At 39.8% G+C, this 26,059-nt stretch overlaps 1 protein-coding gene across 1 annotated transcript in view; it reads right to left on the bottom strand.

Moving 5' to 3' along the window:
• Positions 1–26,059, bottom strand: part of LOC115567313 (dolichyl-diphosphooligosaccharide--protein glycosyltransferase subunit STT3B-like) — a 57,609-nt gene that overhangs the window by 23,377 nt on the left and 8,173 nt on the right. The window contains exons 2-5 of the mRNA XM_030393735.1: positions 7,472–7,580; positions 6,026–6,313; positions 4,870–4,935; positions 1,570–1,669 (exon numbers count right to left, since the gene is read on the bottom strand). Coding sequence (XP_030249595.1) covers positions 1,570–1,669; positions 4,870–4,935; positions 6,026–6,313; positions 7,472–7,580 — 563 coding nt within the window. The remainder of the gene's footprint in view (positions 1–1,569; positions 1,670–4,869; positions 4,936–6,025; positions 6,314–7,471; positions 7,581–26,059) is intronic.

Raw genomic sequence — 26,059 nt, 5'->3', positions numbered from 1 at the left:
GACAAATATCTGACCTTGAAATATCAGGCTTTGAGAAACACAATACTTGTTAGGGCAACAGTTAAAATCTCATCAGTTTTTGTCTCATAGTGGAATTTCTGGACTATAAGAAGAAAAGATATATAATATAGGCATAACATTAAAATTAATACTTGTATCTCTGTACTCTTAATCCATAACACAACTCTACATTTGGTGGCACTCTCTGGCCACTTCACTTTGATTTGTATACACAGAAATGTACACATAATGTTGTCAATTCTGCTTTTTCAGCAGTTACATAAAGTCCCCTGCATTTTCTGTTAGAACATCATCCAAACAGAAAAATCATGATATGGATATGGGGTGTCCTACCTCTCCAAAAACCTCTCATCAAATCTAATCTTATTATTTAGCACTGCTCAAGGATGCCAGACAGTGTTGTTCTGTAATGGATGAAGGCCCAGTGCCCCAGCAGGCTGCACATGGAACCTGCTCTCTAGACACTGGGTGATGTGATGGCCTTGACTGGTACAGGAACCAGCAGCCAAGCTGAGGCCCATTAGAGTCCAGCAGCATCCATCAGAGGAGTTTCTAGTTTAAGTGTTTCATTCAGCCGCAGAGGAGACTCTGCTCATGAGATAATGAAATTCTAATTAGATTTTAGAAGGGTATTCCCTGTTTTATAAGACAGGAAAGATGTAGGTAGAGGTGGCTGTTGTGTGAAAGCAGGTCACATGCTGGACTCCAAACGACAGTAAAGTGCATGGATCACCGAACGCGGTGAGCAGTTACAACTTTGAACTAACTCAATTACTGTTCTGCTGCAGGCAGAGAGCACAAAGCTGGCCTTCAGAGAGAGACAGGCACAGGTGGGGAGGCGGTGTGTGTGTACTTTTCTCTACAAGTCATAAGTTCGACCTGTCTTCAGTATGGCTTCTTTGTGACTTCACATTTCGCAACTTTCATGCAAAGTTAACCCCATCCAGGATCATGACCAGGTACTGTATGTATGGGCTATTCATTTGGTATGAAACAATGGCATGCTGTTGTGGCATCAGGAGGAGGCTTTGAGCCTGGGGTCAGGATTTGATTCATGATCGTTGAGGCGAGTTCAGGCTGTGCAACGAAGCGCTCTCCACTCTCTTCCTGCCTGCACTTTCACTTTCAATCTCTTTTACTTTTATCATGTACTCCTTGTGGTCTTGTGTTAACCTAATATATATATTACAGACACAACATCAGTGGATGACATTAATTATCAGTAAGTGTGTTTATACAGTGTGGATATGACAAAGAATAACATGCTGTTCTGAGTCTTTTAAAGTAAGTACAGAAGTAGCGTGTGTGTGTGTGTGTGTGTGTGTGTGTGTGTGTGTGTATGTGATTGTGTGCGTCTGTGGTTGCTGTCTGTACAACTACCCTGCCTTTTACACTGTACACTATTTATTTTGGATGTGCTACACTGAATGTCAAATGAGAGTAAATATAAACCCCCAAGTCATCTGTTTAAGCGCTTTAATTAATGCGAACATAAATAACGTATTTATGGGTGGGTGTGTGTGAGTGTGTGTGTGTGCTGCATCTCACCTATGTAGACTCTCCTACTGAAGCGCTGCATGAGCAGCAGCACAAATACATGAAGAGGAATGAGGTTGATGATGAACACGTAACCCCCCCAAGCTGAGACCTGTGAAACAAACAACACAATGTGTTTAATGACAGCATTTTCTTATAAATACAGAGCTTCAGCAATAATAGTCAATGATACACAGTGATGCCGGTAACGCGTTACTTAGTAAAATTAGATTACTCTAATCTGACCACTTTTTTCAGTAACAAGTAATCAATCGGGTTAATATTTCCAAACCAGTAATCAGATTAAAGTTACTTATTCAAGTCACTGTGCGTTACTATTATTTTTGTCATTTTCCTGAGTAAGAATATATATTTTTGCTTTCTTCTTTGTCATGTATGCGACAAGTCAAGTTTTTCAGCACGAGGACGTGTAACACCACGCAGCAACACAAACACAAACAACAATGGAGGTAGGAGAGAGATGCGCTTTTTCTTAGCTGGAAATAGTCATTATTTTGAGTTTGTGTCAGCTAATGATGAGAATATTAAGGTTTGTTGTACACTCTGTGCTGGCGACAAAGTACTATCAAGCTTCAAAAACACGACGTCAAATTTGAAGAAATATTTGGAGTCACAGCACAGTACATTTACAGAGCAAGTCCCACCAGGTGGTGTTGAGCAGAGAGCTGCGAGCAAAGCTACGGCCTCGACTTCTGCAGGAGGTCCTCCACCACCCAAACAACAAAAGCTGGACTTTGGTGCAAAACAAGTAAGTGGGGGAGAGTTGAAGAAGTCGGTCTGGCAGTATGTTGGAGAGGAAATGCTGCCCTTAAACACGGTCGACTCGCCCTCGTTTGGAGCCATAATAAACAAGATCCCTACTACTATCAATGCTGTGCTTGGCGTTACTTTTAAAAATGCACTTCCAATAAAGTGTGTATCTGCAAATCCATTGTCATCTTTATGTTGAAGCGGCGGGGGTGTTGTCTGTAGCTGCTGAATGTAACTAATAAAGTAACCTGTAATCTAACTTAGTGACTTAGTTACTAAAAACAAGTAATCAGAAAAGTTACTACTTTTACATCAGTAATCAGATTACTTTTTCAAGGTAACTGTGGCAACACATACATAGGTGTAACTATTGGGACTATGTATACACACATTCTCGCCTGCACACAGACGAATGCATGCACACATACACAGTCACATACACGGTTGGTTTACTGCTTCTTGTCATAATGAGATTTTGATACCTGCTGAATCTGTGCAATGCTTTCAACTGCAGTGGATAATCAGTACTGTAACCAGCCCACGAGTCCCTGTAGTCCCTTGGAACTGAAGGGTGGACGTGATTTCGATCTTATTCGCAACACATAAACATACACATTCATAATGAGATGGGTAGCAATAAGAGGGAGGTTGCAAAGCTGCACAGCCCACTTGAGAGCTGTGAAATCATTATGAGCTACAGCGTTAAGACTGCCATTCAGATTATGTTGTCTGTCCCAATCCTCAAAGGCACACGAGCGCACAGAAACACTCACGGGTTGACACATGTTCAGAACAAAGACACCGACACACATGCATCTCTTTTCAAGCTTTGTGAGTATTGTCTCCAAATGTCATGTAACTCCCCGTGGCTGCCAGAGAAAAGACGTTATAGCTTACAGCATGAGACATTCAAATGATTCATCACAAACTCATCACAGTCTGGCTGAATGATTGGAGGGAAAGGGAAAAGGTTCCAATGAAATAGATATGTGAAGTAGTTTTCTGAAAGGAGAAAGGTTCCCCAAAAGATCTTTTGTTGTCTCATGAAATGGCTTCGGGTGATGTGAGGCCGGCTGTGCAGAAGATTTGTGTGGGGCACTTAAATCATTTTGAAGTACTTCTGTTTTCTTCTACATGTTGCTGTCATTTCTAGTTTATGATGTGACGTTGGCATTTGTAGCAGACCAAACATAGGAATATAGAAAATCAATGGAGGTTCTCATGGTTATTCTGTATAACAGGCAACCGGAAGTGTTTCAGTTTCTTGAAGATGTATACATCTATATCTAAATCTATATATACACACATCTATATCGATATCGATCTTGGGTCACTTCCGCAATTTTGTAGTCAAGAAAAAGTAGGCAGAAAATGCCCCATCATTGCCCACATTAAAGAAGAAATAAGAAGACTGACGAAGAAAAGGAGTGTAAAAAGAAAGAAAGGGACCGAGCCAGAGAGAAAACAAGGAGCATCATTTCAGAGGTGGAGGGAGCTGTGGGATTTGTAAGGACTCAAGAGCGATGCAAAGTTAGCTGCTTTTCTGCTGGACAAGTAAGGACCCCTGCTTGATATAAGTTTCATTATATGTTTTAACCACAAGCTAAGATTGCAGTAGTTACAGTAATACTCGCAATAGCACATATCAACTTACAATGTTGCAGTTGAGCTACGTAGCTTGTTGGTAAATCTAGCTTGTTAGCTTTTATGTCAACTCCAGGGTTTAGCTATGTCTTTATGGCTACTGGTTAGCAAAAGTGTCTTTCAAGTCACCGGGCATAACGTTAGTTTGTGTTGAGGACGCTCTGAAATGGTTGAATTCGCTTAGAGAAATACCGTAACTCATGCTTCAGAAAGGCAGCATGGCAAAAATGTTGCACCTGGTAATGATTACCTTGAACCAGGTTTTTAGCGGGGGGCTTTTAATTTAAAAGTAGCAACCGTTCCTAGCTTGCCGCTACAACAACAAGCGGACACACAACCAAACAGCTACAGAGACCGAGGAGATGCTAGCATCTCCTGGATCTCAGTGGCTGTCCAGTTGCTCATCTTAATGTCCGCGGATGAAGTGATGGACTGACTGCTGTGATCAGCTGTTTCTTGGTTTTAAAACTCCCCAACAGTGCAGGTCATCGACACCTCTGCCCACCTAACGCAGAGGCCGGCACATTGACGCCTCGGTTTTAGATAGCAGGCGAGGCGGAAATAAGTGTACCCTCCGAGGCGGCAAATCGGCGGACCAAAACAGACCCCAAATTTGCCGGCCTCCATCTAAAACCACGGACCAAGTCGCCAAGAGGACAGGCAAATAGGCGGCTTGGTGTCCTGTCTAAAAATGGCTACTAAGAAAATTGGAAAATGCAGGCAGAGGAAAGGGTCTCTATAGAATCAGACGCACATTCTTCTAGTGAGTCATAAGTGAGGATTGAGAAGGATTATTTTTGAGTCTATACATTGCTTTCCCTGGAGAATCCTGCATAGCTTACCTTTAAACTCTAAGAATAGCACATAAATGTGAAACATTTTTGTGTATTTTCTCACCATGTAGAAATAGGAGAGGCAGCATCCAATGGCCCAGAAGACTGATCCCGTCTTCACTGACTTCACCTGCAGTATACAGAGAAGAGCATTAACCAATAAGACACATTCAGATTTTTCCTATCTTTCATACTTTCAGAAATATTACATTCTATAGAACATCTTTCAAAACTAAACTATTCATGCATGCTTTAAGCTACAAACTTTAAATTAGAAAATTTCCACAATTGGTCCACATTCATTCTCTCATACAACTTTCAAATCCCTTTAAAACTGGTAAAGATATTCAACTTCCTTTGGGGCCAAGTCTTAGCTTCATTATAATGGAAGTCAATCAGAAATACCTTCAAACCCACTCATCTTTCTTAATCTTCCCATACATTCAAATTTCAAAACGCAAATCAAAATTTGTCTAATCAATTATACTTTTTACACACAGTTTAAATATTCATAATTTTTTTTTTTTTTATTTATTTTTTATTTATTCTTATTTTTTTTATTTTATTTAAATTTGACAGAATTTTGACAGCCAGAATGGAGGACTGCTAACATGGGTTTAACAAAGCTAACAAGCCCTTACTTAATGAAAGCATTGTTGGGGACATTGCTATTGGCTGGATGAGAATAGAAAAATGGGAGGAGCTGAGCCAATGAGATGGATGGAAGAATGTAATAGATCAAATGAGATGAAGAGAGAGGCTATGAGAGAAAAGAAAAGAATAGTAGGGAGCCATTATCTAGAGACTTGCATTAGAGTTACTCTTCTGCCCAAGCATATCCCAGATCTAGTACGAGCTTTCAAAGCCTATGGGTCTACATCTGTGTATTATCTGTTCAAAATCTGAGTTTCAATGCAAGGCTCAATGTTTAGCTTTTAAGCAGGTTATGCTTCTCACGATTTATCTATGCCACCAATAATAGTAACTTCTGGGCTTCCTAACCGAGTGGATATCAGCTTTAAATATCAGAGGTATGCTCGAAATGTCATAGTTAGTGTTAGAAGCAGGAAAATTGCTTAAGGATTGATGGTCTGGTCTGTGTGCACTAAAAATACACACACACACACACACACACACACACACACACACACACACACACACACACATAAAATGGAGAGTAAAGAATCTGGGGAGCACGAATAACATGTGTATAAGCGTACCCAGAGATAGTAGGTGAATTGCAGGGCAAAGATGGCAATGCCTTCATTGTCGAAGGAGCCAGCAACAGACCGGGAGATGTAGCCAGGGACGATGGCAATGAAGCAGGCCGCAAGCAGCCCAGCACCCTGGTTCCACAGCTCCCTCGTCAGCAGGAAGGTGGAGATGGAGGTCAGGCCGCTGAACACTGGAGCAAGGAACACACATACGTCCCGGATGTGGACGGTGACGTGGAGCAGGTTGAGCACATAGTGGATGAGGCCCGCTGTGACCATCAGACCTGGGTATACCTGGATGAAAAGGGGGAACAGAGGAGAGGGGCAAAAAATGGTTGAGGCTGTTTAATAAGTTTAATAGTTTTTTTCTGAAAATTCTACAAGAGTGAGGTTATAATGATAAATATCATTACTGTTATTAATTAATGAGAAGCAGTTATTTATGTGCTTCGCAGTAAGAGATCTGTGCAACTGACATTGCTGCCTCATACAAAGTTTCACTGCTGTGACAGCAAAATGCCAGTGTTAACAGCTGGAATGAGTAATTCAACAGCAGACCGATAAAAAGAAAAAGAAAAAAAGATCACATTACAAGCTCACAGACCTACTGGACTGAAAACGTACTTTCGCCAGCCTGCATCATTACCTTGATGAAACATAAAATTGGTACTGAATACAATGCAACAATTTGCTATTTGAAAAAAGGATATCTGAAGTTTTTTTTAAGCCTGGTAACTGGAATGGACATGGAAAATTCAGCTTTCTTTTGCAGTTGTTTACTTGCAGTTAAATATTTTCGTAATCTTGACATTATAATTCTGATTCAAACTGTTAATGTTACTTTTCATTAAAATGTACACACCTTCCCATGGACACATTGCAAAGACTTTATTTTAAGAAAACAATTCAAACACTACATTACAAGATTAGACCAAGTGGTAGTATAACAGTAGTGTACAGTAGTACAGCTTCTAAAGTAGAGAATCTTTTTTGTCCTTCATTTCTTTCCATTGTCACTCTGTATGATGCAAAAGGGGTGCTTCAGAGTCAAAACCAAATACTTAAAGCTGTTTTGTCAGCTAGTCTGAGTGTCCAAAAGTGCACTCTGAGGAGCAGATTGGTTACAAAGAGTTAGTTCAGACCTTCATTAGCCCATATAGAGATCCCACAGAGGGGTATAGACACACATGAGGAGATGAGTTCAAGTGTAAGGGAGTGTTTAAAAATGACTTTAAAAAATGCTTTAAAAATGCTTTTCTGTTTTGTAGCTGTTATTAAGACAGATCTACTGTGTGTGACCTGCAGTTCAAGAGAGGTGACTGAAGATTCACCACAATGACTCTTGAGAAATAAGGACAATGAAAATGCAGGATGTGGCTGAGGCAGAAATTACACACCCTTCCAGAACACACACAACCATGTACACCCCAACCATGCATAAGAAACACTCACCGTGCCCCCTACTATCCTACCCAGAGGATACCAGGCTCTTTCATCAAACCAGTTGAGGAACTCATAGAAGCCATTGGTGGTGAGATGGTGAGTCGACCTGTAGTTGAACCTGAGACAGAGGCGAAGGGGGGGTTTAGGACAGGGCACATCACCAAAAGATCACATCTAACCTTTTTGGTATGCTTCATACTAACTCTGGTGTGTATGTGTGGGTCAATTTGTTTTGGTCCAATCTAGGTCGGTATAAAAGTCAGCAATTCCACCAGATACGTGTACAAACTTCTATTTTTGGTGGATGCCGGAGCACGATGCAGTAATTCAGCCACATTCAGCACATAACAGACAGGAAGTCACACACCGAAATAACAACATAACATCCTGTTAATTTTCAAAATAAAACACTATGTGTTGACACCAGCACAAAAGTCTCAAAAAAGACACAAATACAAGTACTTCTTCTAATCCTTCAGTTAGAAACACTTTGTTTTTTTTGTGTTTATGACACTTACCTATACCACAGTTATAAGTATGTGTTATAAACACGACAACAAAAATAAACGCGCTTGATTATGTAGATAACGAGTCCTCCTCCATCCCCCAACTTCAACGGTCTCAAAACGCAGCTGGTGGGGGTTGCTGATGGATGACAGCGCAAAACCGTACCAGAGCGGGAACGCAGCAGACATGCATCCAGTGGAATCTTTGTGTGTCTCAGTGCAGACCATACAACGGACCTGGCCTGCTTAAAAATAAGGGTTCCGTCTGGTTCCAGAATTTGTAAGAGGCCATGTGTGCATTATTTTAAAAGCAAATAAAAAGTACTACATCCTAGATTTTCTAGAAACAAAAATGGGAGTTTCTTTTCCTTTTACTATTTATTGAAATACCATCTATTCATCTTTTGTTGCAACATAATTCATCAGAACAAAGTCAGTTGGGCCAAGTTACTGTAGCTGTGCCAGACATGCTGCGGTAAAAACATGAAAAGTACAAACACTGAGCAATGTGAGGTTTGGGTAAGGTTGACATCAAACAAGTTTCAACATATTGCATTTAACAGAATTGTGAAGTTGCAGAACTAAAAAAAATATTCAACAAAAGAAACTTCAAAGTCTCAAATATGAGTCAGTTTGGATGTCTATGTCATAGCAAAGTCGCAGTGTAAAGAAGATTTCAAAGCAAATACAACAGATGTAGAATTAGATAATAATATCAACATGAAGGACTGCAGAATGACTTCTACAAGCAAACTGCAAAACTGACGCTGAAATTACTGTGAGCATGATAAAAGAAGAGATATACCAACAAGTCTACTGATGGTTCCCCCCAGAATGGTAAAAGTCAGTGAAAGAACATTACTCCCTTAAATGGAGACCTGCTTTAATCACGTGTTAAAGGAGGGCAGGGCAGCGCTGCTAACCCTAGTCCCTTTAATGTATTTAATGAACTACTGGCTTAAGGAATTCGACAGGAGACAGTATTAAAAGGTATACATAGGAGGGATGGAGTATAAAATAAATGTATTTGCAGACAACGTATTGGTCACAATGATGGCTCAGGTTTGTGTTTCTAAATGAAAATGTTGGAACACAGACAAATAAGACAATGGGATATGCACATTTCATCAATCATTTGGAATAAAAAGAGACCATGGGTGAAATTCTCCAAACTTCAATCCCTTCAATCATTAAGAAATTATTTTTGGTCTGCTAAATTGAGATCTCTGGTATTCTAGTGTAACCCATCTTATGATGTCAAGTTGAACAATACAGAGTTATCTTCAATAGACACACCAATCTGGCTGAATCTCACACTCAAAGTCTAGATGATGCGGTCACATTTTTCCAACTTCCAACAAGTTAAACTGCTTAGATGGATTAGGACCCTGACTTTGTGCAGCCACTGTAAGATCATAGGTACAGGCTGTATGATTACTATTATAGCTCAAAATATTAGTAACAATATGCCGTTAACAAAAGTTATTATACAGACTATTATTAGTCTCTCAACCAGTAGGGTGATCTCATAGTCAGTACAATAACACAGTGAAAACACTTGCTGATCAGGCAAGTGAGAATTAATTGTAATTTAAGTAAAGCATCAGCAAAGCCGGAAAGCACTCAGTGACGGAACTGTAAAATGTCAAGAAACAACAAACAATGACTTTATAGTCAAACATGTATTTGCTTATCTAAAGACAAAGACATGATAGCAACAAAAAATACTAGACTATGGTACAAAGACATTACACAAAGACGTTCATGTGTTGGACCAGCAGTGAATGGAGCTGTGTTCGGCAACACAATAGAATGTGAATGGAGGAAGCTTAAAACAGACTGTGCTTGCATCGTTAAAAACTGAGAGTACTGAGAGAAACCGAAAAGAAACCAGGACTTCCAAGTTTGGGCCTAGTTTTTTTTTTGTTCTAGCCTACAGTTGTTGAACCTGTAAACAATCAACCATATTATTAAACCATTATTAAACCCTTTTTTTTTTTATTAAAGTTTGTGACGAGGCTGCAGGGGAAGGAGAAGTTGTAGAAGTAGAAGTTGGCAGAGTAATGGTGGACCACTCCTCAAGCCTTCCTGTTTGGTCGCACCCGGGGATCGACACTTTTTGTCTGCCATGATGGCGGCACGCCAGAGACACAGCTACTAATGTGAGTTGTTCAAAAACCTTCTTTTTAGTAAACTCTGTGTACACAAACAATGTGCTCAATGCTCGTGTTCATGTGTAGAGACCCTGGTGATACTACTAGCCAAGTTTCATGTTGTGTCGAGTCTTCTTAGTGTTTTTGATGCTAGCGTACCAGTGCACCTGCACTACATTGACAATGAGCTTGTCCGAAAGCGCAACTACGGTGATCTTAAAAGTGCCTCTTTCGTGGTAATTATGTTTTTACAGGAAGGTTTGACTCATATTCAATCACAAATAAAGCCTTGGTTGCTTTTTGGTGGGAGTTTCACTTTAATCAGTTGCTTTACAATCACATCCTGATCTCTGGGGTAATATCAGAAATGCTGTAGAGGTGAAAATAGCCCTTGTTATTTGTATCTTGACTTCAGCTGCTAATGGGCCGGCTTAAGATTTTCCACTTCAAAACCTGCCCTTTCAGACCTCTAACTCAAGCTTTGTTTATCTTGGCATAAATATTTGTGACATGTTCGATAATCTTTATAGGAAAATCCGTTTTTTTACTTACAAATTTACACAAGACTTTGAACGATGGTGCCTTCTTAATCTGTCTGTTGTCGCTAGAATAAACACTATTGAGATTCATATTTTCCCTTGTTTTTCATATTTGCCTGCCAATCGTTCTCTCTCTCTCCTTTTCCAAAAGGTGGATTTTCTTGTCTTGGCTTTGTATAGGATGAAAAAACCCCTAGGCTGGGATGTCAGATTTCCAGAGACTTAAGACACTGGGTGGGATGGTGCCTCCAAAATTTCTGTTTTATCATGGGCAGCGAATGTAAGGAACTTAGGCTTTGGCTCCAATATGAGGATATTAAAGCTCCCCTAATTTGTTTAGTTACTAGCCCTTTTTAGATAGAAAAGGCGGCACATTTGCTCCAAGGTAAGGGTCGCATTTGCCGGCCTGTCTTTCTAAAACGGAGGCGTAATATTCCTCCTTTTCCAAAAGCCGCCTCTGAGGTAGACGTAAATATGTGACGTGACGTGAAGCTCGAAGTCGGGCTGTGAATGGTGACATAGAATTCGTCTTCAAAATAAGAGTTTTACATTGCACCCCATTGGAGTTTAGAACTGGGTTCTTAGCGGGGGGCTTTTAAGCTTTTAAGGCTTTTGAAAGTAGCGACCGTCCTTAGCCTGCCGACACAACATCAAGCTAACACAACCAAACAGCTACAGAGACCGAGGAGACGCTAGCCTCTCCTGGATCTCAGCGGCTGTCCAGTTGTTCATCTTAATGTCCGCGGGTGAAATGAAGGACTGACTGCTGTGATCAGCTGTTTCTTGGTTTTAAAACTCCCCGGCTGTGGGTCGCACTACAGTGCGGGCACATTGACGCCTTGTTTTTAGATAGCAGTCGAGGCGGAAATAAGTGTACCTTCCGAGGCGGAAAATCGGCGGACCACAACAGACCCCCAATTTGCCGCCCTCTGTCTAAAACCGCGGACCGAGCCGCCAAAAGGACGGGCAAATTGGCGGCTTGGTGCTCTGTCTAAAAACGGCTACTGAAGCCTACTCTGCTTCTCTGGTCAATTTGAAAGCCTTGTTACATTAACCTCTTCTTTCTTCCACACCCATTTACATGACAAATGTGATTGTTGCCCCCAGTCTTCAAGTATGGATTCAATTTAAACGCCATTTTGGATTACAGACACTTTCCATTAGGGCACCACCAGCAACAAATCACGCTTTTCCCCAGTCTTTGCATGGCTGTACTTTTTTCGCCTGAGCCAGGAATGAAAATGTAGGACCTGCATGTAGATAATTTTTTGCATCCTTCAACAATCAGTTAAAAAGTTCTTTTTATCTTTCCAGATGTCTTCAGATTTGCAACTTTGCTCTTAATTAATTTCCTAGTTTTTCCGTCCCTTCCAAGTCAGTCTGACTTATTTAAATATTTATGGACTCTGTATGGACTCCCATCATGCCCTCAAGTAGGCCTGTCACGGTAATCAATCAATTAATCGTACGATAAATAAAAATGAGCTCGATAATTCCCATTTGCATGCTTGTTTGTTTTCCTCCTGTCTCTCAGGTGAACTCTCTTGTCAGTCACTCTTTGTCTCTGTGTGTGGAGGCGGGGCCCTGCACCTGACATAACACAGTGCAGCATGAGAGCCCCTTGAGGAGTAGCAAGCCAGAGGTAACGCTAGTTGAGATTTGAAGGAATAAAAACAAAGATGGAATTGGTTTCAAAGCCGAACACGACAGCTGCAGTGTGGGAGCACTTCGGATTCAAACTGAATGACTGTGGTGAACCACTTAACCTGGACGAGCCTGTATGTCGCATTTGTTGTAAAACAGTAGCAACTAAAAGCAGCAATACAACAAACATGCATCTGCACCTAAAGCATAATCATCCGATGCAGTTTTTCCAGCTGGGAAAAAAAAACTACAACTAAAGCAAAGAGGGGCCGTCTCCATCTTCCCGACGGTCCACAATCACTGGGGCGTTTAGACGTTAAAACAAATACAAACAGGACGGTGCAAAATGGTGCGCACTCACAGACAGTGTAGTTCACTACATCGCTAAAGAGATGCAGCCCTTTAATACCGTCGAAAAGCCGGCATTTCGACAAATGCTGCAAACATTTGACAGCCAGTTCAAATTGCCTGGGAGAACATACATGTCACAAATGGCAATTCCACAACTGTACAACAGCGTGAAAGACGACATACTAAAGGGTTAGGATTATTGTATTTGGTTGTGTGTAATCCAAGTGCCATTTTTGCTAACAGAGACTGAGAGTCCTTTTTATTTATTGTTTCCGGTTGTTTTGTTTATTTATTTTGGATATTTAAAATGTGTTCTTCACATTCCAATTCCAATGTTAAATATTCTTTAGAAATAAAAGTTTATTGATCTTTGAAAGGGTGTACTTGCATTATTATGCCATTATCATTATATGAGTTGAAAAATAATCACAAAACGACAATATTATCGTTTATCGCAATCATTTCTGGAACAATTTAGCGTCCAGCAAAATTTGTTATCGTGACAGGCCTACCCTTAAGGTCACTTCAGCTGAAGATGGCTAACTTGATGAGTAATCATTGTGAGGAAGAAGTCACACTCAGGGTGGGACTCGTCCAGTTCGTGCTTCCCAGCAGGTTCATATAATCTGAGATGTCCATTTGAAAAAAAAATACTAATATAGGTTTTTTTTTACTTTTTCTTTTTTTTTTTTAATCACTTGCAGATGATCTCTGCCTCCCTCCAACATACCTCCTACATAAGTAACGTAGCCTAATGTCTGCCCAATATTACAAGCATGGGAGCAACGTCGTGACATAACTTTAATTTCAGCTGAGGTCAGACAATCAACAATCAACATAAGCTGCATACTCTCGATTTTGTCAATGCAGAATCTTCAACATCCGGATCACATTGCTTCTTATAATCGTGGAATTTCCACAACTGTAGTGGACATGTGTTCCGCACTTCCAGTTTGCACTCCCATCTCTGTTAGCATAAGAGTGCTATTTTACAATTTTTAAGCATAATTTGATAATTATTTGGATAATACTGTAAATTGCAATTACTTTGCAATATTAACTTTTCGTATCGTCCCATGCCTAACCCTGTCAACATAGCATGGACCGTACTGTATCATGGAATCTGCGATTCCCACCCCTCAGCACTGATGCACATACAACCCAGGTCCAACACAGCCCTCTGCCCATGCTGCTGCAAAATCCTAAAAAAGGTAAGAACTGCTGTTTGCAGCCAATTTACTAACTGTAATAATACTGTACCTGTTTAACTGACCTGCTTCATATGACACCAAAATATTAAAAATACATTTTCACTGCCAGCCTGGGCTCTTGGGAAAAACCTGATTTACTTTACTAAAAAGTAGGTGCAACACACAGAACACTGTACTGTTTCAAGCTATTTTTGATGAGAACTTTCCAGCACAGCAAGTGCTCAGGAAGAGGCACAAACAGAAAGGGCAGAGAAATCCCTGGTCAAAGTCAATTATTATCCCTAAGAGGGAGATTGAGCTGGCACAGGCAGCCACAGTTTCATACCATCACAGGACTGGAGGCGGGGGTCACAGGGGCAAAAGGCTCAAGTATACTGAGCTTCATACCATACTGGACAGAGCTAACACACATCCAGAGAGAAGTGGGCTGGGGTCAGAGGCCCGGGGTAAAATAGACAGAAACTATAAAAGCATTTTTTGTTTACCTAACTGACCTGAGCTAATGTGTCAGCAGCCATTTTGGTAACACAATTACATACAGCTACACAATACGTACATAATCTATTATGCATCTTATTGACCTCAATAATATTTGCTGACCTCAATATTGCCTGCTATGAGTACATGCAATTTTGTTTACATAAGAATGTTATCGACACCATAGTGAACGCGATGCCAGAATAACAAGCAGGGTTTTCCATTATTAAGATTAAGAGTTGGGTGGATTGCTGAGGGTTTTTTCTCATAACATAGTTATGCTTTGGCCGTGTGTCTTAATTTCATGTATGCTTTATTTATTTAGGATATTTACATTTTTCTTCATATTACAATTCCAATGTGTTGTCTTGTCTTATTTATGACGTGATGTCATGGTCGCCCCATACAGAGTTTTGGGGCAGCTCAACAGAAGACTGTTCTGATCCACACTCCAAATCGAGTGGGTGGCAGTGCACCTGAAAGCTGTTTTTCTAACTGCATTTGAAGCACACAAGCAGAAGAAAAGGATATCTTTTTGCATAATCAATCTTTTGTTGCCTTAGTCATTATGAACAGCGGCCCCAAAACCAAGGTATGTACCGAACCGTGTCTTCTGTGTACTATTATACCCTTCAAAAAACACACCATAAGGGGGAACACAACAACAAAACCTGTCTGCACATATGTTATGTTTACATATATATTATGTTATTATCCTGTGTTACAGCATGATATATTACATTACATATTTGCCCTGTATTACATTATCATACCTCACACTATCTCTTCAGACTATATTAGGTTATAACATACTGCATTTCTTCTTATAATATCTCATATTACAATATACTGTCTTATCTTATCTCAATTATCTAAATACATTATATAAGGTTATATTATATAACACTGTACTATGTCAATACATCTCATATCATGTTGCATACCAATACTACTTATTTAACTTATTTATCTATTTTTTTTTTTTTTTGTTCCTTCAGTTTTACTTTCCTCCTCCTTCTCTTTTCTTATTTATACTTTATTTTACTTACTTATTTTTATTGCATCATCAATCTATACCTACATACGTTTATAATACCATACTATCTGCCTCTCAGCCACTAGCATGCATGCACACTCACTCACACACACACACACACACACACACCTATAATACTTCTATACATATCATAATAACTGTATGTTGTTGTTTTTTTTGTTATCTGTACCGTATGTCCACTATCTGTATTTGTTGACCCTCGTGGTGTGATGTACTTGTCCCCAATGTCACCTTGTCTTTCACCTAATTTCACTAATAAAAAAAAACCTGTCTGTAGCAAGGAGGCATGTAAGTAAGAGTCAGAGTGACAGCCTGGCCCACAATGAGACCATCACACAACTGGTGTTTGGACAGCTTGTAATTGAAGCCAAGGTTTGGTTTCCATTAGCATTTGATGTTTAAATGCCAATTTATCAAAATGAAAGATATGAAAAACCTTGACAGCAGTTAGTACTAAGAGAGGTTGAAACATGTGCCCTATGAGAGAAAAACCTTCTTCAAATTCCTAGATTGTGTTTGGTTAGGTAGAGTTGAATAGGTGTGTGGAAGTTAGAGGTGGAGAGAAAAAACTAAGCCCGTTTAGAGCTCATGGCTGGAGGGGAACCACACAAAAGCATTTATTCAAATCTAATGTCTCATCCAATTCCAACACATCCTATATTGCTGTAAGTGGGGGAATCTGATGAGACACAATGAGGCTGACTGCAATAGAATATGACTGGTTGATGAAAAATCAACAACCAAGGGTGAATATGGGTGTGAACCAAATGCACGACTTTTGTTCTCTTTTGTGCTGTGCTTCAAGATCTTAAAAAATTTTGCTGAGGTCTTTCAGTCTCGTTTGTTTTCATTTCTTTTCTAGGGCACAAAAAGATATCATTTTACCCCTTATAACTACTTTTAGGGTGTCCCATACTACAGCTGAGTACCTTGCCTGTATCTTTGGTGTATTCACTGCGTTTCTTTAGCACCTCAAGAGGAAAATCATGGTCCACGCAGAAGTGAGTTTCATTGTAGAAGATTTGTTTTCTGCCATGCACTCTGGAAGTCTCTTCTTTTGTTCGGTAGCTTCCAAATTTGACTATGATAGACCAGGGTTTTGCTTGTGGGTCATTGTGCTTCTGTGACAGCGTGCGATGAGCTTGGTCAATTGCAAGCTCTCTGACAGCAGGGAGGTCAAGTGCATTTTTCAGCAGTTTATCCGCGAAACCAACCATTTTGCTGCCTTCTTTACCTTTGGGTATTCCACAGATCCTTAGGTTATCCCTGAGCGCACAACCCTCCTGGTCTATTAGCTTAGCTTCAAGGTTACCTTTGCACTGTATTAGCTAATGTATTAGCATTAATGCTGCTTCTGAAGTTAAATTTTAAAAAACTTTGCACAGGGTGCCGGGTCCATCGTTGCCATGTGCGTAAGGATCCGGAGAGCTGCTTCGGCTGTCTTGGCTCATTTAAGGAGTATTTTCTATCGTATTCGTTGTTGTACTATTTCTGGTGGTAACCCCTTTCTCCATATTTAAACAGTATTCAACCATTTTTTAGAAATATGCAAGAAATAAGAAACCGGAAACCCCTTCCGTCCATTTCTTAATGACAGACTTTGAAATGTTTTTGTATTCATCGCGACTTTACAACAACCTTTTCACGGAGTTGCTTGGAGTGTTCTTTAGTCTTCATGGTGGAATTGTAGCCAGGATTACTGATTAACCAGTGACTGGACACAGGTGTCTTTATACAACAATCACTTGAAAGACATTAACTGCACTCAAGTGATTCCCATTTGTGAGACTGCTAGCCCCAGTTGGCTGGTCCTCTGTTGAATTAGGTCAGTAACTTTAAAGTGGTGGTGAATACCTTTACATTACATATTTATAATGTATTATATTTAAATTCATTTACATTATTTTGTTTTTTTCATTTATCTATTCATTTTCTATGATTCCATTAATAAAAGCAATAAAAGGGGAAAACATCCAAGTAGTGAATATTTTTTATACACACTGTATATATATAGTATATATATATATATATATATATATATATATATATATATATATATATATATATATATATATATATATATATATATATATATATATATATATATATATATATATATATATATATATATATATATATAATATATCCAAGTGTACACTATATTTGGAACATTCTTAGCATTTTGCACTGCCTCAGAGAGCCGCTGAAAGTCCGACGCAAACAGCTGATCTGTGGTGTAATACAGTACAGTAATGATCCTAAGAGGGTAAGACGAGGGAAACACATTAGCCTCCCACAAATGCTTCCTTTGCTGACTGGTTAGCCAAGAGACCTGACACAATACCATGAAAAAGCCTCTCCCCTGGACAAGAGACACTATCAAATATACATTAAGAAAATTGAGTTTTTTGGAGCTAGTCAAAATAGGTCCTAAGGCATAAATCTGAGGGGGAGAGTACAAGAAAATTTGGAGTAACTGAAAGTTCTGAACTGCACTGAATCTCAACTTTTTTTGTAACCTTTGACAACTTCAAGGGACTTCCAGTTTTGGCGTGGATGTACAGAGAACTCGAACAAAATTGTGCAACTTTACTTTTTCGGAATATTACTAACATTTGTAGCCAATGTGCATAATTGAATTCTGAATCTGACTGAGTCATGGACAAGCGGATTTGCACAACTGCTATGCCTTAGTGACAGCGAAGTTCATAGGGTTGGTTTGAGCTATTTTTCAGCAGTGCTGGTTGGTCAGTCAGAAGCACTAACAGCCCAACAACAACACTGTCTCAGTCCATTGCAGTCATGATGATTATTTAATGAGGAGTTGCTTTGCTTCTCCAACCATCTGCAAATCTGAGTGCCTTAGGAGCAGATCGTAGGAGATGAGACAGACCAGCTCTGCAAACTATTATTTAGAGCACACACAAAGGACATCGCAAAGCACAGACTATTTTCACTGCCTCTGGAAAAATAATACAAGCCTGCTGACCACACCATGTGCATAGAACACAGACGTTGCACCACCTCACCTTGACAAAGAAAACAGAACTGTTTGGCAAAACTTTACATTTAAGGCAAATGAACAATGATACAAGCATGGCCATATGCAAGTGATGATATGGAGCAGTGCTAACAAAAGGTGTTGAAAGAACAAATTTAGTAAAGCTTTATAATTTTCAGGTTGGCAACAGCTCGTTTGTCATCATCACTGACTTATTAAACAAGATGGCACAGTAAACTGGATTTGTTATTGGTGTCCAGTTGCTGGGCCAACAGCCATGTTTCATTCTTAAAGTTAATATAATAATAATAAAATAATACATATTGCACAATCCATTTTATATTTATCTTTCGATGAAAATCTAAGATTTTTTCACTCTCAATGTAATGTAAAATTTTCCCCTTGGTATCAAAAATCCAATATTTTTTCCAAGATATTTTAGAACTTCCAGTAACATGTCAACACTAAAAGATAGTGAAAACGACGTATTACACAATAAATTGCTGCTGTAGAAATCTTAATTGAGAATGAGGGCTGCAACTAACGATTATTATTGAGTGCTGACCATTTTCATGATTAATAATTTATTCTTAAAAATTTAGTAAACAAAGTATGTAGAATGTAGTAACGTAGAAAAAAAGAGGCCTAAGTAACATCATCAATTTGTTTTCTATTATTCAACCAACAGTTCATAAATGACAAGACAAGCAGCAAATCCTCACATCTAAGAAGCTGGGACCACCATATGTTTGACATTTTTAAAAATAACTAACAAATTAGCAATTAATTTTCTTTATCAAAACATTTGCAGCTCAAAATGAAGCTTCAGTTGCTTTCTGTGAATTTTTTAAAGGCCTTGTGAAAAAAAGACCGCCGTTTGCCCAAAGCTGCCTTTAACTCACAGGCTTTTTCTGCCCGTAGTGCGATGCCAGGTGGGTAGTAGGCCTGCACGATATGAGGAAAATCTGCAATTTGCGATAACACTGTTAAATATTGCGATATAACTTGCAATAAATAAACAAATATTGAAGTTTGCATATTATTAACTGTATAGTTAATGATGGCTAACGATAGTTTTGAATTGTTGGTGTAGGTCTTTATGGTTGTATTGTAGGTGGTGATGGAGGTTGGTTGTGTTTGCTCTAGAAGTTGCAACAACTGCTCGGCATGCTTTACACAGTTCCTGTGTTTGTAACACGTCGTCTCTCCTGATTCTAAAATAAGTCCATATAGCAGAAGTGCTGCTTCTTTTCACCACAAGGTCTTCGTCGACCACATTTTCATCGCTTTTCTCTCCTACCTCAGCCATCATAACCTGGCAATCACCACCAAACTGATGCCGATTAATTTTGTCAGGGTAGCTAAAGGCTAGCTGGGGCTTCATTTGATTGGCCCTTGTATCCAGGGCTCCGTCTGATGTAAATGTTGGCATGCTCAAGGTGCATGCATGGCGCATCACTGATGCTCTGTAGATGATACCAGTGAGGTTCTGGTGGTTCACCCGCTGTAGAGCCTTCTTGTCCTCAGCCATGAAAAACACTGTTTTTGAGGTTTCCAGTCAGGATGTTCTGTTGCTGCTCTGTAAAAATTGACCAACATCTTGCTCCAATATCTGGCCTCCAGAAGTAGAGCTTTTTCTGTGCTTAAAGGGTGGTGATGTATGATGACAAAGATAGGTTCTTAGGTTCCTTATTCCAGGATAACCAACTATAACTGTTCACCTGCTCTACCACAGGTCCAATGATGTAAACAGAGGTGTATGTCTCCTTCTTATTTTCTAATATCACCTTGGTGGTTTTGTTGACATTGAGCAGATGGTTCTCTGTGCATCACTCTGCAAGATTGTTGATATCCTCCCAGTATGAACTCTAACCTATGTTTATAACGCAGCCGATGATGGTGGTGTTGTCCACATACTTCCCATTTAAGTTTTCCTTATGTCTTAGGTGTGCAGTCATGGGTGTACACTGTGAACAGGAGGGGGCTGAGCACTTAGTCCTTGGGGTCCGTGTTGCGCACTAACAAAGACAAGGGTTGACTGCCAGTCCGCTGGTTAGCTCTCATGCTGTAAGGCTCAAAAACAAACAGTGTTGCTTTGTCCTCCCACGCAGGGCAACAGAAATTATGCTTATACTAACAGCTTACAGAGACAGTGCTGTGTCAGCGCTAGTCATAATCGCTGGCTGGGTTCTCAACGCAAGACCTAACATTACAAGAATTGTTGAGCGGTACTGGTTCATTTATCCCCTCACAAACAGATTGCTGGAAGGATCTTGCAAATATTTTGTGATGGTTAAACCAAGAGGGCACTGAAAATCTGTATTGATATTGGCAGTATCTGACCGGTGGGTTGATGCCTTTCTAGACCCTGTCAAGCTCTCTTTGTGTAACAGCGAGTCTCCTGGTATCTCCTCCATGCACTTGAGATTGCCAAGAGACATCTCACAAGTCCAGTGCCTTACTCCTCATATGACTTTATTTATTGTTAACATCCAGGACCTTTATAATACATCTGTCAGCAAAGGCACTAGTTTGTTTTGAAAACTATTACCCTGTTTCACAAGGTCATAAAGATTTGCTTCACTTTGAGAACAGTTAATGGAGAAGCAGCTATTGCCTTAATATCTGTGATGGCAGCAGGATCAGACAAACACACCTCCATCCGCTGAGACGATTCCCAGAGAGACACAAAGTGAAGTCAATTAGCTGCTGACACGCGAAAATATAGCAGGGCAGGAATAGAGCAGGAAGCTCAAAGAGATGAGGTTGGGAGGATGAATGGAAAACAAGTTCACTGACATTCAGAGGTGTGTGTGTGTGTGTGTGTGTGTGTGTGTGTGTGTGTGTGTGTGTGTGTGTGTGCGTGTCAAGTTGGAGTTCCTTACACTCAGTCATTTACGCCTCTAGTTACAGAGCTAAAGTCAACAAACAACTGGCTGTGTAGAGAGGAGGCACAGTGTGTTTAGGTGTAGAGAATATATCCTGAGGGGACATCTCAGATACTATGAAGAAGAAATAAAAATCTATCTGATCAAAATACTCCCTCTACCCCCTTATTCCCCCTTCTTGCCTCCCCTTGCGCTTCTTACTGTCCTTCTTAAATGCTGCCCGAGACGCTTCACTGATAATTCACTGTGCCATTTTAATCAAGACTCTTAGCCTGAAACTGCATTGAACACTTCTTACGAACAATAAAGAAAAATCTGCCATAATAAACAGTGGTCACAAACAGTGAACAGTTATCCTGAAAATGTGTTGCTGATGTCTCAACATTTCCTGCCACTTCATAGACTGAATGGTCCAAAAGTCAATGAAAAAAAGAACTTATGGCTAGGTCAATTAGGGGAACAATTTGTTAATGAAAGCCCTAATCACTTTATAATGTCAAGAAACAGACGTATATCTGGAGTTGGAGAGCCTAAAGTGATGTCGCCTAATTCAAGTATTACCTTTCAATGTCTGATTTACATGATAACCTGCTACTCAGGAGTTTGAAACTAAGAAAGGGATTATGTAGTGCTTCTTACACTGTAGCAACTCAAGCACAACAGCAGCGAGAATATCAAATAAAACTTGGGTCACAATCACAACAAGACAATAAGTGTGATCAGAAAAAGACATGATGAGATGTCTGACAAGAACACAAGGTTTTATTGCACATCTGTTTCATCATCACAATCTGTCAGTATGCTTATACAGTACCAGTTTTGTGGGATAGAGTATTAAAGCTCCACAGTCAATATCTTCCACACAAGTGCCACAGCAGATCACAGCCATACTTGCTAATGTGCATTTGCCCCATACACACACAACAACAGATTTCACAGACTAAAAAATAAGCAGCCGTGGTGGGAGTTATAGATCAAAACCAGTGATGGAAGAGGAACCGTCATGCTTGCGGTAAAGTCGAGTTCCCAACCCAAGCAGCAACACCACAGTGCAAATAGTCACTAGTTTACACTGGTGCAGGGCCATTTCACCCTCCTATTTGAATGATAGCCTTAAATGACTCATCCCCATCCTGAATGTTGTGTAGTGAAACATTAGAATTAGTATTATGTAATCTGTGTAAAGGGGATATCCCACATGTAGATGGTGGGGAGGATTTCCTGGTGAAAAATGAATTACTGAGACTGAATGGAGTTTCCAAGCTCAAAAGTGTTTTTACTGTTCATTCAATTCAAGATTCAAAGTGTTTTTGTCATTTGCACAGTAAGGTGGTGGTGATATGAATCAATGTTTTCACTTTGCATCAATGCTACTGGATCACTGATCACTGATTTGATACATCAATCCCTGGATCGATGCATTGTTACACCCCACCGCCCAGGTATACTGACAGCTACCCAAGTATATTTGGTGACCCATTAAAAGCTAGTTATACTTCAATTTTTTAATTCCATCACAGAGAGGGATGCCAGCCACAATTGATTAACTAGGTGCAGTCCTCTGTTTTCCCCTCCCATCTACTTTCAATGACATATGCGCTGTTGAGAAAGATGTTCTCTGGTGTTACATCCCTTCTATAAAACTCACTTTGTGCCAACTTGTAAGCACCCGGCTTGTAGGCACTTGCACCCGGTCATTGCGATGTGTTCAGTGCATGTAGGTTTTGATAGGTCATATAACTAAAAACAAGCTGCCTTCTTACGCTGCTAACCTGCTATAATGACAACGGAAACGTGGGGGAAAAAATCCTAAACATGGGCTGTTGGTTGACTTATTGCTGACAGATAAGGCTGATGAGATTGCTGATAAGGAGAAAACAGAATGGGGAGAGAAATAGAAGAGAGAAAAAAATATAAAACAGAAAAACAGAAAGGCAAGGCAAGCCAGTGCTTGTGCATAAAGTTTGACAGTTAAAGCAACACTATGTCATGTAGGCAAACTATTACAGTGTTTCTGAAGAAAGGTGAAAGTTGTTTTTTGAGTTTCATTCTCAAGTAGTCAAATTCCCCAAATATGGAGTCATAAACAAGTACAACCTTTCTGTTGACCCTATGTCAGAGAAAAGTTGACTCATCTCTACGCTAAATTTAAGCTTGCAATGGTGAATAAGAGTGCATTACATTAAAAGAGGAAAAATATTACAAACACCTTCAGATGTCACTCACCACTGGTGACTGACAGTCACGCAGGGACTGTGATTCTTTTCATAATGGGAATAGGGCAGCACATTCCAAAGCTGAATGGGCAATTAAGTCTTGTTTATTTATTCATATAACCCCACAAACATTTTACATATAATAACATGTTATTTCGAAATATGCTAAGAATCATATTTGTGAGATGTTAAAGACAGAGAGCACAAGTCACTGGAAGTAGTGGCAATGATGAAGCAATGATATCATAGCAGTGATCATATTACTGCAGTAATGCAGCAACAGGCCCTGCCTTTGACAACAACTGAAAAATTTGAAAAATGCCATCTATTTGGCAATAAATAAAATATGTGCACTGAGTGTGGTTAAAAGTCCAAACTGTGCAAGGTTGCAGCCACCCTGGGGTTGTGCTGTGTGTCAGCATGCTGGGGTGTTAGCCAGGCAGTCTATCTGGCCCATCATCTCCATGCCTGTTAGTGGCAGCCAGTAGGCCAGTACATTTGTCTACTGAATGCACTTGTGTTTGGCAAAGTCACTGCCACTAAGGAATCAGGTTTTCAGGTGGACCAACTCAGTCTGTCAACAGAGGTGGCCAGAGGTAAAACCTGTCACGTCCCCTGTGACCGAGTGGGAATGTAGTTGCCCTCACAATTCATTAGCAAAAATTCTAACAATGCCTTGCAATGTAATGCTACAGAGAAATCTAAGCTCCTCCACCATTTGACCTCAGCAGCAGTGAAAAGATGAGATAACTAGGCAGAAACAAGTGAGAAAGAATCAGATCTGAAGAGGCAGTGAGAGCAAATTAAGCCAACTGGTCTAAATGTAGGACCTGCTATACTATTCTGTTTCAAACGGCTCTTTCCATTTCTCCCACCAGGGATGCCTTCCTTTTCATTTTAAACACTCAAAGCACATTTTTCCTCTTAAGAAAATATAGAGGAAGAACTCGATAACATCTAAGCAACATGGCCTAATACTTGATCATTACCAAACACAAAACCAAGGATCAAGGAAGTGATAACAATTTATCCTGAGGGGACATGAATGACTGCACCAATATTCATTACAATCAGTTAATTACATATTTCAATAGTACCAACAGCCCTGCATCCTATTCAGAGAGTCACAAGCATGGCAAACAACCACTGCTTGGGGAGGGAAGAACCCGAACCACTGAGAACCAGTTTCAAATTGTCCAATCCACTGGAATCATTTACCACTGAGCTTATCAACTGATGTTGTCATGTTTTTTGACTGACTTAACTGCACAACTGAATAGCATGTCCACTACCAACGCAGCGATCTGGATGAATATATCGTCTATCAGCGATGGGCTCAACCCACCGCGGTTGGTTTGTTGGAGCAGATACTTTGGTCTATTTTTGACATTCTATTTAGCTGAATTAATGGTGCACATCTTGCACAAAGCACAATGCACACATTTCTCTCAATAAACAATTACCTGGATGCACCAAAAATAGGAAGGGGAAAAATCTGAGGTTTTCTTACAGTGATAAGAAAGGAGTTGAGGAGGAGCAGAACTGACCAGTACAAAGACATGCCGGCAGAGCATCTTACATGTTACTGGAGCAAATTGACAAGCAGTACCATTCCACCACTTGCGCTGAAGAAGTGGGAATAAATTAAATCTATATGAGAGTCCAAAAATTGTTAAAAATATGGATACAAAATGCACAATGCATTTTTTTAAAGGTGCAAATTCACTTCATCCCTGCACACTGTGGAGCACAGGGGTTTTGTACCACTTGTCTGGTGAAAGAAGAAAAACACTGTAGCCTACAAGATTAAGCACTCTGTGAATCTGTCTGTGTATGAACGATGCTGACTAAACCAAACTGTCACATAAACCTACAACTTTATATTCAAGCAGTCTTGGCAAAATAGCCTACAGGTCAAAAAGATCAAGGACATTTGTTAAAAAGGGTGGCCTTAAACTCCGGGCTGTAATGTTTGAGTGAAATCATCTTTTCACATTAAAGACAATGGATGTCACAGGGTAAATTAAAGGCAAATTCATTCAAACAGAATAATTATTTTGTCCACAAAAATCACACAGCAATCACCTAAGGTAATGGTGATAATATAAAAACGCAAAAATATCGGCAAACATTGATTGATTGGCTGACAGTTACCATATTGCTCAACTCTTATAGGTACGCGTCATGCGTCTGTGACACATTGAAATCCAAAAGGAGGCAGCAAACTCACTATCCATGGATCGAGAGGATGCATCACCTTTTATCCCTGATATTACTACATTGTGAACAACAAGTCCAAACTGACATAATAAGGAAAGGAAAACTCACTATCAAGACAGAAAAATCTCAAACATCGTGACATATTACTTTTTGCTGCAACAAGACCAATCCTTGACACAATTTCAATTATCAAAGCTACAAAGTTGGTGTTGTATAATAAGCTACCGTCAAGAGTAATCAGCTCCGATCCATTCCGTATTCTCTCCGTCTTCTCTGATGCTTTGCCATTCGGGAGGCAAGCTGTGTTGAAACCATAGAAATAAACAAATATTTA

Source organism: Sparus aurata, chromosome 17, assembly GCF_900880675.1.
Source record: "Sparus aurata chromosome 17, fSpaAur1.1, whole genome shotgun sequence".
In the NCBI taxonomy this organism is placed as follows: domain Eukaryota; kingdom Metazoa; phylum Chordata; class Actinopteri; order Spariformes; family Sparidae; genus Sparus; species Sparus aurata.
The sequence above is the reverse complement of the archived record's forward strand: the minus strand, read 5'-3'. Positions and strand labels throughout refer to the sequence as shown.